The sequence below is a fragment of the Amblyomma mixtum genome, chromosome 4 (assembly GCF_055824585.1).
Source record: "Amblyomma mixtum isolate Tamu chromosome 4, ASM5582458v1, whole genome shotgun sequence".
In the NCBI taxonomy this organism is placed as follows: domain Eukaryota; kingdom Metazoa; phylum Arthropoda; class Arachnida; order Ixodida; family Ixodidae; genus Amblyomma; species Amblyomma mixtum.
In genome coordinates, this window is record NC_143015.1 from 110293679 (window position 1) to 110312568 (window position 18890).

Consider the following 18890-nt stretch of genomic DNA (forward strand, 5'->3'; position numbering starts at 1 on the left):
TTCTTTGAATGCTACGGCTTGGGCGGGCTGTTGACGACACCGCCACCCACGACATTCCACGAAAATGGCCCCGCCAGTTCACAAAACAACCAAACGAAACGGCTGACTGACAGGCTCCCGGAGGAGGGATCGAAGGCTGTAACACACAACAAAGGCGTGCCATTCATTCAGCTCAAGTCTCTAAAATGTTAACGACGAACTAAAGATCCAGTATTGCCTCAAACATTTGGAAATTTCAGCCAGACACCAGAACGACTCGAGAGTGTCCCCGCACGAAGTGACGCCGTAACAACGACGCCAGCTAGAGTGCTGAATTTGGTAACAACAGGACTGCTGTACACGTCCACTTAAGCTTTAGCGCTTCACAAACCAGCCCCCCAAGAGATAAACTGCCAATTTTCTTGCAGGGAACTGCATTCAGCCCGGTAACAACTCAGCGAAAAACGGCCGCTCGCGTCGTCATGACGGCAAAGGCGACAACACAAGGTCCGCCGCTCTTCAAACACTTGCAGGTGCGGACGTGTTAAACAAGATTTGAAATGTGACTGACCTGGAAGATGCTGGTATTTGAGTTGACGTGGAAAACCTGCCGATGTCCGTTCGGGTAAAGTACAACAAGCGACAAGGAAGCCGCCATGTTTGTACTACGCCCCCTAGCGCGCCAAACGGGTTGTTAAGTTTGAGGATGGTTACAGGCGCCAAGCACTAGTGAGAAGCCAACAGTATGATGTTTATGCAGTTATGATTTTTTAAAACTTTAGCTACACGCTATACCGCTGCAGTTTTTCAGATAACAGATAACCCACCGTAAGGTGGTGCTTAGCGAAAACGAAACCTATCCTTTATCCAGCCAGGGCACCTTTGGTAGGCGCCCGCCCGTTACAAAGGGAAGGCTACATCATCATCATCATCATCTGAGCACCTATTCAAATTTTATCAAATGTCTTGATAATGAAGAGCGACATTTGCTGCGATTGTATGGTTGAATTAAGGGATTAATAAAAGCCCGACACTCAGAAGGCATTCTTTTCTTTCTCTTACGGTTGAAGGGGTAGGTCTTAGTTTAGAAATCGGTCTCTGCTGGAACCTACTCGACCCGACGGCGCTCGCCACCATACCCCATAGCGTCGAAGCGATACTGTGGCCACGCCCACCATTCCTGCACAAGGGTGGCTAGACCACACATGCACGTCGCAGAGCAAATCAGGCTGCATCAACCCCTAACGTGCTGGCTAATCCGCCTTTTTCACAAGGCCGCTATGCGCATGCGTGCCTCTTCTCCAGCTCCACTGGTTGAAAATTGCCAGCTCCTATTACGCATGCGCAGTCCGTGCTACTGTTGGGCGCATACGACAGATGGCAGCAGTTTACTCGTCGTAGAAGCAGATCGCGCCTGCATCTCTCACGAGTGTTTGCCTTCAACCAGTAGAATACGATTTTTCGCCACTGCCCAGAGGGCGCCACTTGTTGTAAAAAAAAAAAAAAAGGCGGATTTCAGCCAATTAAGAAGACTTGATTTCATGAAGTACACGTGCAAACCTCACGCACGTTGTGAATGCAGCATGGCCCATTCAAACTCCTTCCACGGACATTTCAGACTGCCCTCAATGTATCTGAGGTGCGACCTGCAATCCCATCACATTCAAAAGCGGCTGCAGTTAGTGCATTACTTAAGTAATGCTTGAAAAATTAGCAGGCTGGCAGCACTTACAGCCTAATCATATATTCATTATACCTGCACAGTGCGAGTGTTTACATATCTTTTCACTCTTTACGTGTGTACAGGTGCAAGCAATAAGAACAAGAATAGAAGTTAAAAAAAGGAGTGCAATTCTTTCAAACTTTGGGACTATAATCCCTGGCTACACGCTTAGGAGGTCTCATTTCCTTGCATTTGTATATAGCACTGCATTAGAAGATGCACATAATATATACATTTCAAATCTAAATGTAAGCAGCAAATTACTCGCATTCAAATCTGATTCAAAAGTGGCATTTGGTCATGGGTTTTGTGAAGTACTCCTGCAATGCAAAAATCATCTGCAGTGAACTCGAATGAAGCGCCAAGATACTTATCACACAAACTGCAACCACAGTAGAAAGATATTCCATAGCACATTACTAATGCAAGAGCATTAAATGGCTTTGTCGCATCAGCAAAATGTGTCCGCAAATTTTGTCCGCACGATTACATCATTCTCTGAAGATAAAAAAGTGGAAGTTTATGGTTTATGGCGGTTTAATGCCCCAAAGCGACTCAGGCTATGAGGGACACCTTAGTGATGGGCTTCGGAAATTTCGACCACCTGGGGTTCTTTAACGTGCACTGTCACCGCACAGTACACGGGCTTCTAGAATTTTGCCCCTATCGCAATTCGACTGCCGCGGCCCGGATCACACCCGCGTCTTTCGGGTCAGCAGCCGAGTGCCATAACCACTGAGCCACCGCGGCGACAAATGTGCGAAAGTGCGATTATGACAGAAAGTGTGTGATAAAATGTTGCCGTGGGAAAAATTTGGTTGAAGAGGTGTCATTAGTTAATTAAATGCAATAAAATACACTTAGACGTCAAAATAGCCATGGACGTTAGAGCAGCCACGGACGTCTGTATAGTATGTGGATGTTTTGCTTTCGCATTGCTCCAATGCAGGTCAGCGCAGTGATCTGAAACATTTTCACACATTCATGATGGAGGGATGAAAGGCAAGCTTCATTGCCCTCCCCAAGTGACTGTGCCAAGATGATACACGTGAAAAAATGCACGGACTTCGTTTATGAAATCAACAGCATACTTCTATAATCAAATACGACTCAAGAACAAAGTACCGAATGCCTCTGAAAGGAAGTTTTCCAAATATTAACGGATGAAGAATAATCGGATCAAGCATTTACATAGCAACTTACACATATATGAGAAGAAGACACTAGTTGTATACTTGTCCTATTTCACGAAAGAAGAGTATCTGAAAAATCAAATGAATGCACTCCCACCAATGCCGCATTCCGCTTTGTACTGCCACTAGTGTGAGCCCTCATAGCAGAGGCCAAATAAAATCAATACGCAGAAAAGAAGGCAGCAGCCCATTTGCCATCATTTACATATATTACTTCACATCTGTACATTTAAACAGGCTTTTCCCTCTGTGACGCCAGTCAGGTGGGAAGTTCTGAGAAGTCTGCTTCACTGAGGGAACTCTCCGTTGCACGGTCTGCAGCTTTTTTTGAGGCAGCAGCGTCCCTGGCTGTTCTCATTTTCAGTTCCTCTTCTTCCGTCCTGGGCTTGTAGAACAAGCTGTGCCCTGAAAGGTAGTAGCAGGCAACATTACCTCGGACACTCGTTCAATCTACGCACATCTTTTAAGCACTGCTTCGTCCACAAATTTTCAATGCCGTAGATTTCACGTCCTCGGTAAAGTGCACGATTACTTCCCATAGAAACTGACAACATAGGAAATTTGTTCAAATATAGTAGGTTGACTACTTTTTCCTGAAACGCTTTTCAAACCTCAGGGAATCGACCTGTGTTGCGACCAAACAAGGTCAGTTTATAATTATGGTTAGCCTCCTCTCCCTGTATTCGATAAGGAAGCGATAGAACTGTGCCAACTTCACTCTATTGAAGAACAGCGCTCTTCACTCAGACGAATAATAAAAATAATAAAATAATAATGGTTATACCATAGGTGGCATCGTCCAAGCCACAATGGGCTAGACAGCCTACATGTTGCAACATGTAGGCTCCCTATGGCAGTTTTCAACACTATCACGCACCCTTTGTAGACCATCCTGATGGTAACGGACAGTGTGTAATTCGAATGGCAACAATGGAGAACAAATTGCCAAGCCTATCCAAGACCGTCTGTCTAATTCACTCCCATCAAGGCTCACTGGTCCAATTTGAATCCAAGATGGTGCCTTTCATGGCAGTGGAGAACAGGTTGGTTGTGACAGCGATGCCCCCCCGCATCTACATTAGGCTGGAAAAACGAACTTTCGTTTGAAAAACAATCTTCACATTATTGCTGGCATCCACTTTAGACCCAAAAATTGAACTTCTGAACTCCACTGAGTCAAAAATATCGGTCGTGAACTGTACGGGTTCTTATGAGGTGCGTGACGGTTCCTCAGCGAAGTCCGAAATATCGCGTAAGTCCGAATTATCGGAGTTCGAAAAATCGGTCAGCTACTGCGGCACACAGCAATAGGGAAATGAGGAGCTTATCACGACACACATATATGAAGATGGTCAACAGTGGACATACAAAGCATGAAAGAACGTCAAAAATAAGATAAACATACAGAGACATAATGGTAGGCGTGAGTAAAATACCTTCACAATTCTCCAGGTTCTCTTTCAATCGGTCACGACAGCAAGGTTTGCAGAGTCCATAAACACACTTTGAACACTGAAAAAAAAAAGAAAAGAAAAAGTGTCAAGCTCTAAATTAATGGATAGTCACTGTTTCCTACTGCTTTCGTTTTATATAGTAGAACCCCGCTATAGTAAACTGGGATATAGTAAAGTGAAACTGTGATACCATTTTGCCTCCCATAGAAAACTACATTTTTTTCCAGTTATAGTAAAAATTAAAAAAAAAAACGGCTATAGCAAAGAGTGTCTGGCAGTGGCGATGTACCTCCCGCGGAATGATGGCAACGCGGCACGCGCGAGGCCGACTTTCGGAGGTAAATGCAGGCCAAAGACAATAAAACAGTCCTCTGTGAGTCCGCTTCACCACCAAGCTCGGAAGCTGTGGGAGAAGCCAACCTCTAAATTCCTTGGGGCCATAAGGCAAAGAACGTGGCGCGCACAAAAAAGAAAGCAAAGCTGGCTGTTAACACAGAAAGGAGGAGGCGTGGGTCACTGAGAAAGGAAAGACAGCAACAATGCAGTGAAGAGAAGAGAAGGGAAGAAAAGGGCAAACATTCCATTCGCAGCATGAAGCACAGGGAAGCAGTTCCTCTCTCATGGCGCGGTTGAGGTGTCCACCGAAAGGTGGGACATTTACCGCGCCCTTTAATTTCCAGATAATCAATCGTCATCATTACAAAGAAGAAAACACCCAACAAAAAATTAGATGTCTATGCTCCTTTAACGTCCCAAATCTGCACGTGGGCTATGAAGGACACCGCACCAGAGGGCTCCAGATCAATTTAGACCAACTGGGGTTTCAAGCAACATCACACAGGCATTATACTGGATTTCCCCTCCCCTGAAATGAGGCTGATGCAGCTGGGATTCGATGTTTCAGAGCATGGACCTCAGGTAATTCCCTTCACACAGTCACCTAAAGATGAAGACATCCACGATTGCAATGATGCATGCTCACACACACGCACACACCTTGGGGTTGGGGCAGCCGGTGACGGAGCAGGGCACCAGCTGCTCACGGGTGGCGAACGCCTTGTGGGGGTTCTTGCGCAGCCGCTTGAGCTGCTTGCGGGACAGGCTGAGCAGGTCGAGGTCAGCGGGGCGCTTGATGGCCGCCGCCAGCTCCAGGAGCTTCTGGTACTCCGCCTCCAGGTCCCGCTTGGTCTCCTGGGCCACCTGGGGGCTGGAGGGCAGAAGGAGAGGGGGGGGCAAAAACAGTCGAGAGAAGAAAGCACCAGAAAAGAAAAAAAAACCTTTCACGGAATCCCACCCTCTTGTAGGGCGAAAGTTGACAGTTTTTGGTTCTGGTATACAGCAAAGAAGACAGCAATGACATGGTAGGGAAGTTTCGTTGCAAGGAACTTGCTAAAATGCATGCCAATGGTTTTTCCTGATGTCAACGGATGCAATAAGGGTAAAATTATCATCCTGCCTATCATAGAACTTGAGTTACAGAGTTTTGAAGCTGACACTTCAGACACCGGAATATAGAAACTGTTCTTCCCATCTGTGAAGTGGCAACTTCAAAGTCTGGCAATTCAACTTCTATGGTGGGCAGAGCGATAATGTCACTCTTATTGCGTTCCTTGATATCAGGAAAAACCAAAGGCATACACTTTAGCAAGTTCACAAAAGTAAAATTTCCTAAAAGCTCTCAGCAAAAAACTTACATAACATACTGCATAAGAAGGACATGTTGTACACAAAATTAAATGAAACATTTAGAATCATCACACCAAAAAACATGTTCCCTGAAGATTTAATAATTGTGACCTCATTAATAACAATTTTTTTCTAAGACCCTTCTTTAATCGAGTTCCAGAATTGGTTAGACAAACCTCAATGTGACAAACATGGAAACTGCAAATTACTGGCGATAATGAACTGTTCCTAAATATTTTTAACAACCACATGCCATTCTTACTTTATGCATCTAACGAAGTGTTGCATAAAATGGGTACAGTGGAACCTCGCTAGAAAACAGGTTAAAATTCGCAAAATTAGTCGAATATAGCCAAAATATGGAACCACGGCCAACCACGTTTGATATATAAAGTAAAAACTGCATGTTTGTGAAAAATATTTAGTCAGTTCGATATCAGCAAAAATTTGCAATATCCAGGTTCGTTATATCAAGGCTTCACTGTATATGCAAGCCCGTTACACCAGGGGGTAGGGGCAGGCACATTTTATTTTTCAAGATTTTTGCTTGTCCCAGCATACTCTTTGAACACCAAACTGCCGAGCGCTAGGCTGTGCCCGCTCTGATGACAGGCGGCAAGCTTTGCCTCACTACACAAGTGACTAGTGGTGGCATGGCAAGCGTTCGCACCGTGGTTTCCTTGCAAACAGCGCACTGGGTGGTCAGCACTGGTTTGTGCCTTTCGCACCTATTGATAGCATTCCGGAACTAGCGGCATGGTCAGTTGTAGCCTTACAGTAGCCTTCCCATGCACACATCGACTCTCGTGGAGACGATGAAAATGGCAATAGCATTCCCTTTGTCACGTGACACCGCTGTTAAGCGGAGAAGCCAACCTAACTGGCATTTGGAGCTGTTTTTCGTGGCCGCAGCAACAGCCACAAGCGGCTTCAAAATGGCGCTAAAACCTCTCCCGTGTAATTTTACCTCACAGATTTTGGCTATACAGAAATATTTTATGATTTTAACCGGTTCGTTATAACGCGGTTACACTTAGCAGTACAATTAGTAGCAGTAGTAGTTTTCTCAGAATTAGCTTCGCCCAGACTGAAGGATAGTGAAACTTTAGGCTAAGGCTGAACTTCAGGCTGCCTGACTTGTTTCAACAAGCCAGCCCCCAGAGATCATCTACCCAAAATGACCCTCTGCCCCTACATTACCAACTCTGTCGCAGTTTTGCTGGCCCCTTGTGACTTTAGTATAGTATAGGCCTGTGTCACACTTTAATACCTTGCTACTGTCGTGGCACTATTACCCATACAGAATCAGTTCAGTCCACACAACATCTTTTCACCTCACCATCGCAAAAATATTCAGCGGGCTATGATGTAAACTCTTTTTGGCTACAAAGAATTCATGCTAATGTAATAAACAATTCTCATTACCCAGGCCTCACGTATGGCTGGCAGATCCAGGGTGGGAACGGGAGGTCTGCTTGAGGAGAGTTTGGGTCCGGGTCCCAAGTCTGGTCCTGCAAGGAAGGCCGTTAGAGCTCGTATTAAAACACAAACGAATAGCGGACGTCACTAAATACTCAATCGGTGCAGTGTATGTCAACAGAACTCAATCCGAATGGTCAAAGCACATGACATTATTGCCAAAGGTGCAATTTCTATTGTTAACTCTGATGTTGAAGGTCAATTATTCTTTCTCTTGTCTTACAAACCATCTCATGTTGAATACGAATTCAGGGTGGAGATACTACACTGCTGGACTAGCCTTTGCATTAATTCCTTCATCCTTTATAATGTGAATGACTGGATTCCCCTCCTTATCATTGCCAATGACCAAAATTGCAAGAAAATTGCAACCAATTTTGTGTGCCACTCCTCTCTTTGATGCATCTGGAGTTTGAGAGGACTGGAAATAAATAAACAAATTAATTAATTAATTAATCGATGCCAAAAGTGTGTCTACGAGGTAAAAAAAAAAAAACTGTCTTTATCAAAACATGCCAAAGGAAGGAATAGGTTTGGAACACATTTGCAAGCTGCCTAATACAGTTGCTCAGGCAGGATTTTAAACCCACATGGAGGGTTCAACCCCCCACCCCCGATACCTGCGTGAGATAAACAACATGAGGGACGAGAAGAATAATTTCCACACGACATTTAAAATAAACAGCGCACAGCTATTCAAACTGACACACCTGATGCCTTTCCCGAAGGGCTGTGGCGACTTCTTCGAAGGTCTCCACCGTGCTTGCCTTGGCCAGCTTGTCTCTCAGATCCACATTCTCAGGCATGGTCATGCTGAACAGACAAAAGAACAATACGAGAGCTGTTTAAATGCGCTACTGCAAGGACAACAGTCAACATATGATATTAATAAAGCCTTCCATAGAATGCATCAAGAGGGCTGTGAAAGCTCATCAAAACATAAAATGAAAAAAAAAAAAAAAAAATGACAACACAGTGGCTGCTTTCGAAAGCTTCTCTTTCCATAACAAAAACATTTACACTGTCGACCACACATGAAACTGAAGGCCACCTGCACTATCGTAAAAGCAGAACGCAACACAGCAGGAAAATGCAGCCGATACTGAGGCCCTAAACAACAAACCATGAGTCGAAACAAAGCACGCTACATCCACCTGAGTCCCTGCAAATTTTACAACTGAAAAACTATGTTTACTTTGAAAGACACGTATCTGCCCAGCGCATCACTGCAACAAACTATGACCGCGACCAAAAACAAAAATAGTACAGTGTTAAAACTGCTAAATAATTTCCAGCAAGCGCACGCTTGTTGGTAACAGCCCTGGCCAATAACCATGCCAAGTCAGCTTCACACATGACTTCACTGCGGTTACACATTTCTGTGAGCCTCTCACTGTGAATCTATGCTGTTCCTTATACTAGCAATATCGCATGGAGCAACGTGTTCACATCTCGTGCTGCTGAGATGCCACAAAGCACATTATGCTCATTTGTTTGACAATAAATGAGCTTTATATCCACCTCTTACTGTGTAAACACTGCAGGGGCATTAGTATTGGCCCGTTCACTGTTCTGCGTGTAGAAAGCCTAATGCATGCCCAGGCACAAAGAGCACTGAAAGCAAGGATACACTAAGAATTATACCCGTGCCACACGGACAGACTTAATGCCATTAAGTGCTTACTGCATTAAGTTTTAATGGCATTCGTGCGGTGCCACACGCATAAATTTAATGGCATTAGCCTTACTGCCATTCGCGACCTACTGAGCTCGCCACAACTCATTCGCCCGTGCAACGCGTACTCTCGTTCCCATTCCACACGCAGAAAAGCATGCAGCTTTGTTAGTAACAACTACCTAACCAGTAGGAAATGGTTAATTCTTAACTTTGAGTTAAACACCCTTACTGACAGGTACTTTCGACTTATGTGCTGACAAGCGAGTTTATGCCTACTTTTTCGACTTGTAAAACAGGAACAGCCGTATTTTCTGGAAAATCGTTTCTGCATTACATTTGAACAACATTCCCGATATATTGTGCTCATTAAGAATGTTTATATTCAGATGAAACTTTTAACTACTTTGCAAGCGTTATCGCCATCGTCACTTCCGATAATGGCATTAAATGTGGATGTGTAGCACAAACTCCGGAATAATGGCATTAACAAACTTAAGGCCTTAAGCATTTAGTGCCATTTCTTGTGCGCGTGTGGCACGGGTATTACCTTCCTCTCGCCATGCTAGTTTAGATCTTACTGAGCTCATAGTTAGGGTAAAGCTGGGGTCTATGACAAGAGTATCAGACCAATCACACGCTCACCAGTGGTGCAGCAGCTTGAAACAGTGTCCCCGGATGTACGAGGTGGGACACGGATATTGTCGGACCAGCTCCAAATACTCCAGCGCTGCTTCCCATACGGGTCGCTGGCGCCCAGTGAACAAGTAGGGGTTGTGCAGGTTTCCCTCTGAGAAAACAACAACCAACGAGCGCACAGCATTGAAAATGCAGGAGACAAATGCGGATGAGGTGCTAGAAGTATGTTAGAAAACAACTGCTGATCAACTACTTCTGCCAACAAGGAACCTGCAATACCACATATATACGCAAAAACCTAATCCACTCTGAGAGAAACGTATATCGCAAACTCAAAACCACCAAGCTGAAGTGCAAGAGGCAGCAAATAACTCAATATAACAGGAAACTTGACTGAATTGAGCCTTCCACACAAATCAAGAGTGGATAAAAATTGCTGCTTTCCTGTCAGTTGAGATTGTTGCTTAGTGCTTTGCATGGATACCATCTCCTGTAGTGTTTGAGTGCTTTGGCCTTTGTCTGTAAGGCACTCGTTCGGAGTTATCTAACTTCAAGATTTTACTGCATAGGGAGAAGCAAAAGGGTACTGAAAAATGCCAAGATGTTTTGCACAACGGAAGTATACAGCAATAAGCAAGAGCGAGACCATGAAACTGAAGCAACACTGGGCCTTCAACAACTAGACTTCAAAGAATAATTTGAGTAATAGTTCATTCCAAGGTGCACTCACTCTAGTGTTTGTGTTTACACAGCACCACACCATTGCAAACAGTTTCCAGTAACTCACCGGCTGACATGACTGCATCGACGCCAGTCTCTTCGAGGCATCGCACAGCGTCGTGGAGGTACTGAATGTTTCCATTTGCAATCACTGGGATCTTGACACTCTGCCTGCAAAGGTAAGCCACCCAAGATGCACATGAAATGAAGGTGGAAATCATGTTCCGAGAATACTGAAGGCAGATGCCTGGTCAAGAGAAATACAGTCAAGCCCACTTATAACAATATTCAAGTGCCATGGAAATACCATTGTTATAACCAATAATTGTTATAACAGGGTTGTGCCGAAAAAAAAAAAAGACGACAAACTTCAGAGCATTTATTGACAGTAAATATCCGGAGGGGTTTGATTGTTCTAATGCCTGTAAAAGCTCGTTAATTCAAACTTCAGGGAACCGGAACAATGTTCACCAATGACCAAAACACCACCATCACTGCGCCACCGGGAGCTTCGCGCGCCTCCACGTCACAGGAATCAAGCCGGCTTTCCGGAAGTGATTCTTATGGGAAATTCAAGAAGCATGCAGAACCAAGGGTGCGGTGACAGCTGACAAGAGAAAAACCGCGCTGGCTGCATGCACGCGCGCTGCACTGACTGATTAGGGGTACGCATGGCGTGCGTAGCCAATGCAGCAATGCAGCAGCTCTCCTGACGCGATGACACCTGCCTCTTTTGCTTTCGTGGCGTTGCTGCGCCAGCTTAGTCCATTGGTCGGCCCCACACGTGCGCGCTTTTGTGTAGTAAGCATGGTTTTGCTGGTGTGGTTGTAGCATTTCCTTCTTTCTTTTTCTGTAATGGTTGACACTCAATTATGTACCAGATTTAATTGTTATAACCAATAATGTGCCTTGACAGCATTGCTATAAGCAGTTTATTTTACCATAGAACACATGGCAAAGCTGATGGTGCCATGACTGACCATTGTTATATCCGATATATTCTTATAACCAGTATTGTTATAAGTGGACTTGACTGTATAATAACTGTTTGTGATGCCCACCCAATCCATTCAAATCATTCAGATAGTTAAGTGCCGCAGCCCTGCCAGAATGCATACACCTTTATGTGTAAAACTGCCCATTATTTCATATGCAAACCAGTTTTGCCCCTGACAATTCAAACTGTGCACTGCCACAGCAGTTTACCCTGCTCGAAAAAGTTGGCATGCTTGAGGCAGGAAGGGAAAAAGAATTAACAACACAATGTGAATACAAACTCTTAAAGAGAAGTACACTACACTTGACGAACAGTGCATTTTGTGAACTGAAAAAGGTTTTCTGACAAAGCGTGCACTAATTATTAAGCCCCCAGGAGCCATGTTGATGGCCAGTAAAAGTTTAGGTCACGTATGAAAGAACAGTCAACGCCAGAGGACTTGTTGCGAAAATCTGCTGCCAGAAAAAGAAAAACTGGTGCCAAATCAAATCATGATGATAGCAAAGGTGAGAGGTGCAATTTGCAAAAACTGTTTGTTTCGATAAGAGTTTGTGTAAACAGGCTTCAAATCAGATTAGTAAATGAAATATATTCACAATTACCGCCCCAAACATTTACTACAGGCGTTCAATAACTTACATTACAACACGCACATACACTGCTTTCCTTGAATGTGACTGCTGCTACATTTTGTGGCAGTACTGCACTGAATGTTTGTGGCAATCCTCATCTAGCGAAAGTTCCTTCCCCTATACAGCTGCTTTTTTTTACATTCAAATTACGCGCAACAATTACCAATTGGGAAAAAATAATGGACTTAGCGTCTATGCTTGCACTGTGTTGATGTGTTGAACTGCTGCCGACTGAGAGCCCAAGCCGATGTCGGCATCTGCTGAGAACAGACTAATACTCGTGAAGTAGGAATGCGGAGCCCCAAGCTGCTTCTCCTTGTATAGGTTACATCGAATCAAGTGGAAAATGGAAAATAGTTTGCGGTGCTAGATGAAATGAGTGGCTGACATAGAACTCTTTCATCTGCTCAACCCACAGAGAGGCAACACCACACCTCTTGGATTTTTAATCTCATCTCGGGTGACACCAACCTCAAATCTCCTACATCATCTGTACCCTGCCGCGGTGGCTCAGTGGTTACAGTGCTCGGCTGCTGGCCCGAAAGACGCGGGTTCGATCCCGGCCACAGCGGCTGAATTTCGATGGAGCCAAAATTCTAGAGGCCCGTGTACTGTGCAATGTCAGTGGACGTTAAAGAACCCCAGGTGGTCGAAATTTCCGGAGCCCTTCACTACGGCGTCCCTCATAGCCTGAGTCGCTTCGGGACGTTAAACCCCCTAAAACCAACCAACCTACATCACCTGTGAGAATCTTCGAGTGCAAAGAAACCGGCACTTTAGGAGAATGGATGAATACAGGTGCAAAGTATAAATATGCAGCTTACGGTATATCATTCACACCAAGGAGCAAACTAAGACCTTTGGATCTTTGGCGAGAAAAAAAGCCCCATTTAAACTATCCTTTTAATACTGCCATTCCTCCAGAGAAACCGACTTCCAAGACTCACTTGACAGCCTTGATGTGTTCCCAGTTAGCCAGGCCAGTGGACGGTCCTTTCTGGTCTCTTGTACGACCGTGAACAGTCAGAACCTGACAAATGCAGTCACAAATATATTAGAAAAGCTGCAGAGCTTTTAGGTCAAGTCATGCGGCTATTTAATTAACAGATTGCTTTTTCCTTACATACAAGGCACAGAAAAATTATATGCATGCATTCGTACCTCTCTTAGCCTGAAAGGGGTATGCAACTGACTTACACCACAACCTAGATACTTCTTTTATTGATGTATCAAACAAACTTAGCTATTGTAATAACAGCTGTATAGTGACGTCAAATTACATTGACCAAGCTGAAAAATCCAATTGTTATTGCAGTACGCTACTGTACCTGGACCAACACTCTGGATACTGATTACTGGTGGTCCCAGCAAAGCATATCATAAGTGCAAACAATATCTGCTTTCATAAGCAACGTCATTACAAAAGAACTGCGTAATAATGACTGGGAGAAAAACCATAAATTTTAACAGGAGGAATGCAAAACAAGCAAAGTGAGCGCATTTCTTTTTTTTTTATGCAAGTTAGATAACGCCTAACAGGTGCCTTACAGACAAAGGTCAAAGCCCCCAAACATGACAGGAGATGCTATCCATGCAAAGCACTAGGCAACAATCTCAACTGACAGGAAAGAGCACAAAATTTAACAGACAAAGTAGTATTCTAGCTATTACAGTGACAAACTGTCAACGACTAGAGCTAGTCATCAAATGCAAATGCACCATTTGCAAGAAACAAGCACAGTTACAAACACAGTGAATGGTACAGACCTGGCAGCCAGCAGCTTCTAGCATTTTGGCATATCGCACAGTCTTCTCCACTTCTGGGAACACCCGCACCTTGCAAGTGATTGGAATCTCCAGCTCCGTGTGCAGTTTGTTCACTGTGAGGTGGAATGAATAACAGGAGAAACATTCAGTAATTAACTTACTGTTCCCACTTCCCTTAATGCAGACATTGGCCAATGTATACCTAGTCTCCAAAAACAAGTATGCACATAATAAAGTGTTACATGTGCGACAAATGTAACAGTGAGCTTTGTTTGAAGCCTTAACTCTTTCGCTACCGCGCCATAGGCAATCGATCGCATATGATCGATTCAAATCGCCTGCGCAAAACAGCTCATTTTGGAGCGTCGTGGACGTGCTCCGCCATCTAGTTGTCTAGCTCAACAACTGCTCTTTCGATTGCAGCCTTGGTTTTAGTGTTTTGACATGAGGGGGCGCCGCGAAATAAAAAAGTTTGAACGGCCGCAGCAGCGTCAGCCGGAGAAAATGGCGTCCGCATCGCCGCGCGCTCCTCGAAAGCGAAAGCTGACACCGAGCACGTCGGCCGGTTTCGGTTTCGTTTTTTGCGACGAAAGCAGCGGTTATTAGTCGGGCAACAATGTACAAACGTCGGATTTCGGTTTCGACAGCGAGACTTCGCCTCGGGCGCCTGGAACGTCAGCGCGTACTTGCATGTAAGTTCTGTTTTCGTTCGCTGTGTGTTTTCTGCGGTGGATACGGTTTGGAATTGATGACAGTGGTATATTTTTGTGCTTCAGGGTCTTTACAACGTATGGCGAAGACAGTTTGCCAAATTCTCAAGGTCGCGTCGCGTTTTTCAACCAAGACGACAGCTAGGTGTCCATATCGACACATCGTTGCGGAGCGGCGCTCGGAGATTCGCTCGAGCTCTAGACTTTTTTTTTATGCTCTTCACGGCGGAAATGATGAAGACCATGTGCCGAAACACTAATAAGTATGCATGGATGAAGATTTTGAACAAGCACACATACGCTCGGCGTTACGGCTCATGGGAAGACGTGAATCCGTTGGAGATGCTGAAGTTCATTGGAATCATCATATACATTGGAATTGTTGACCTGCTGCGACTATATCTCTATTGAAATACCGGAATAATCTATTCTGGCCCTCTGCCAGCAAAAATCATTTCCCAAAATTGGTTTTTCGCTTTTTTGTTTGTTTTTTTGCACGTAACGGACGCGGATGTTTCAGCGGTGGCAGCATCTATTGGCAAGACTTGGAAAGTGTCCTGGCTTCTGAACCACATCGATAAAACTTATTTCATCGATCCTGATGTTTTAGAGATTGCCTAAAATGCCATATTTTATTAGATGGCTTTCAGGGAGCAGCTTATTCAAGAAATCTTCGGGTATGGTGAGGGAAAAGAAGTCCACACCCCCAATCCTCCCAGAGAATCCATTCAACACCAACCAAAGAAATGAAAAAAAAAAAGAAACTTCAAGCTCGGCTATCAGAGAACAAGGGAGGAACAAAGATAAAACCTTATGTGAAGCACCTGTCAGTCTACCCCTGCTTCACATCTTCACCCCTGATTGCTCTTCAGAGCGGCACCACAGTCATGACCCCTGACTTGACTGGCCATGGAAAGTGCAGTAATTTTTTCTCATGGCTGAAACTGTGAATAATGACAGCTATAAACATGTGCAACAGTTTGTATATTCCAGTTTTCCTCTAATCAAGTTCTGGCTTAGTGCAGCCCGTAATTTTTATTTTTGCTATATACTTTTTTTGTGTTTTTGGCAAATTTCACAAATAAATGTTCATTCACTCTTGCACACACAACTCTTCTATTTGTTTCATTCATAAGTGTAACTAATAAGCTACAATTTCATGCATTGCAATATGTGCTGGGTGTATTAGTTCTTGTGAAAAAAAATTTTCTTTCAGTACACTCCAAATCGTCCATTTTTCCGCGGTAGCGAAAGAGTTAAATGCTTCAGCCATGCGTGCTAACTCCACGATCACATAGCCATACTGGGTCATTAGCAAGAACTGCTGACAGCTCCAGAGTAACCCAAAGTTCTTCACCGTGCAAAAGTCCACACATCATAATCACAATCTCTCATATATTCAACGAGTTTACTTTCTCTTGAGAAGACAGCAAGCGCATATAGCCTGCTGTTCTCTTGACTCTGCAGGAACAGAAACGAAGATAATCTCCAGTAGTAGTTCCCAGTGACGTCCCAAAGGAAGCAATAATCTAGAGGTAGTAGCCTGGATGGAGTCACAAGCCATTTAAGCACTGAATGACCGAGGTTCCAATTTGCATATCCCTTATTAAGCAACACCCTGAGCAATGAATTTCAAGAGTAATACTCTGCAAAACAGCAGCTAAAAATCATGCAGTGCAGAAAGCAATGGGCCAGAGAACAAGAAGTACACAGCATTGGTGCTGACACTCAATTGAATCTTCATTACTAAAACACTTCACATAAGTTGTCAAAGCTAGCACATCGCAAAGGAATTTCACAAGGGTGCCAGCCAACCCGCAGACACCTTGTCAATTAAAGAATTCACATGGAGGATACAAAGCGCAAAAAAGGATAGCACACAGACGGAATAAAGGATCACGCGCTCTCCATCCTCCCTTCTCCTGTGTGCTGTCCTTTTTTGAGCTTCATCTTCTCAAGCTATGCGCCAACTCACCCAGCAGCATGTTTTATCATGTGATGGACGCACATAAGGTTTGGTTTGGTTTATGGGGTTTAACGTCCCAAAGCGACTAAGGCTATGAGGGACGCCGCAGTGGAGGGCTCCGGAAATTTCGACCACCTGGGGTTCTTTAACGTGCACCGACATCGCACAGCACACGGGCCTCTAGCATTTCTCCTCCAAAGAAATTCAGCCGCCGCGGCCGGGATCAAACCCGCGTCTTTCGGGCCAGCAGCCGAGCACCATAGCCACTGAGCCACCGCGGCGGCGGACGCACATAAGCTCGCAATGCCACACATAAGTTCCTTTTTACTTCACATTTCTTGCCTCCTACCTTGCTTCTCACTTTCTTCTTGAAGCAAAAGATGTAACTGGAAGTCAGTGCCCATCACGCATGCTTCTTCTCCGATTTGTCATCTTCTGCCCTGTTTCCCACGATGCGTTCAACTTACAACACCTCTGAGCAAAGCCTCACCCATTTTGGAGAGCAGCTCCCACTCGTCCTGAAGAAAGGCTCCGTAATGCCCGGCTCGGGCAATGGCCTGCGGGCAGCCCAAGTTGAGATCGACCGCGCAGCAGTGTCCAACCACCATGCGAGAGGCCTCGAACAGCACGTCGGGGTCGTTGGCACAGAACTGCCAATCAAAAAAGCACAGGTTTAGCTAGTAAGATTGGTAATTGGTTTTTGAGAAAAGCAAATCGCGCAGTATCTGTCTCACATATCTCGGTCCTGAAACACACTGTAAAGGAAGGGAGAAAGGTGGCCAAAAAGTGTTCTGCCTAATTTCGCAAAGCCAAGCCTTGCTGCAGATTTTATGCATACTCGCAAGGCACCAGCTGATGATATTTTCTCAAAAAGAAGTTTTGCTAGCGATTTATGTTGAGTGTAGCGTGCCCCGATTACCTCGAGTTGATGGCACATCATCAATTGCGTGAGAAAATGAAATTAATTAAATTACATCGCGTGCAGCTCCATCCAGTATGTGATTGATGGCATCAAGGAGCAGTACAGTACTGATTATGACGCGCGAATTCACAGGAATGCTTACAAAGCACATCATTTCACATCACTACTTGTCATGGTGATATACATCATCATCATCATCAGCCTGACTACGCCCACTGCAGGGCAAAGGACTCTCCCATGTCTCTTCAATTAACCCTGTCCTTTGCCATTTGCGGCCACCGTATCCCCTCAAACTTCTTAATTTCATCCGCCCACCTCACTTTCTGTCGCCTCCTGCTACGCTTGCCTTCTCTTGGAATCCACCCCGTTACCCTCAAGGACCGGCGGTTATCTTTGCCTTCGCATTACATGTCCTGCGCAAGCCCATTTCTTCCTCTTGATTTCGACTAGGATGTCATTAACGCGCGTTTGTTCCCTGACCCACTCCGCCCGTTCCCGATCTCTTAACGTTACACCTATCATTTTTCTTTCCATAGCTCGCTCAGTTGTCCTTAACTTAAGCTGAACCCTCTTCCTTAACCTCCACGTTTCTGGCCCATAGGTGATTGCCGGTAAGATACAGCTGTTGTAAACGCTTGTCATTCATGATCTGAGAAACCTGCCATATGTGGTCCACCATAATCTTCTAGTTGTCTCCCTCTCATGAACTGGATCAGCAGTCATTGTTATATACACCGGTCGCTGGTACTGTCGATCGGTGCCAATCCAAAAGAAAAATCCAGGTCTAAGCGATACCACTGCAACTGTGCCAAAGCCACCGCGACAGGCGAGGTATACAACCTGAACGATGAGCGGTGTGTCCTCGTCGCAGCTGACCAAACTCTCCTGGCGGTATTTGGGGTCCTTGAGGAACACGGCAGCGTGAAGCATGGGCGTGTAGCAGAGTTGGGCACCGTGTCTACGGCTCAGCAGTCGCCACGCCAACTCGCTCTGGTCGACCATCGGCGCGACGACGAACTTGGGGCTGTTGAGGACTTTCGTCCAAAACTCGTAGCCAGAAAGTTTCTCCGGCATCGTTGCGAGCGTTGCGACGGACGAACTTTAGAAGAGGACTTCAATATAAGCAAGACGCACGTGTGCAAAAAGAGCGTGGGGAAAGAACGTAGCGCATCGCGATGAGCTGCAGCAGAAAAGACTTGGAAGGGAACCAAAGAAACGCGAAGTAGATTTAGCAGCTACATCTTGGATTGGCTCGGTCTTGACTGAATTACGCCGTAGTGAACGTTACTTCATTTGCCACAGTTCTGGTTTTAAAAAAGCATGTTTAAAAAATGCATAATACTTTAGT

General features: G+C 44.9%; 2 protein-coding genes across 3 annotated transcripts in view; both read right to left on the reverse strand.

The window, feature by feature from the left end:
- LOC149347837 (tether containing UBX domain for GLUT4) overlaps positions 1 to 676 on the reverse strand; it is a 72328-nt gene extending 71652 nt beyond the window's left edge. For both annotated transcript variants that reach the window (XM_089587549.1, XM_089587548.1), the window contains exon 1: positions 551 to 676. In XM_089587549.1, coding sequence (XP_089443675.1) covers positions 551 to 637 — 87 coding nt within the window. In that variant the 5' untranslated portion in view covers positions 638 to 676. The remainder of the gene's footprint in view (positions 1 to 550) is intronic.
- Positions 677 to 3085: 2409 nt separating this feature from the next.
- On the reverse strand, positions 3086 to 18775 carry Dus1 (Dihydrouridine synthase 1). Its single transcript, XM_089587551.1, has 11 exons — positions 18383 to 18775; positions 17111 to 17270; positions 13945 to 14057; positions 13125 to 13207; positions 10616 to 10719; positions 9835 to 9979; positions 8225 to 8327; positions 7461 to 7546; positions 5346 to 5556; positions 4332 to 4407; positions 3086 to 3300 (listed from the first exon to the last, which is right to left on the reverse strand). The coding sequence occupies exons 1-11, from the start codon at positions 18614 to 18616 to the stop codon at positions 3155 to 3157; spliced, it is 1461 nt and encodes a 486-aa protein (XP_089443677.1). The 5' UTR covers positions 18617 to 18775; the 3' UTR covers positions 3086 to 3154.
- Positions 18776 to 18890: the final 115 nt, after the last annotated feature.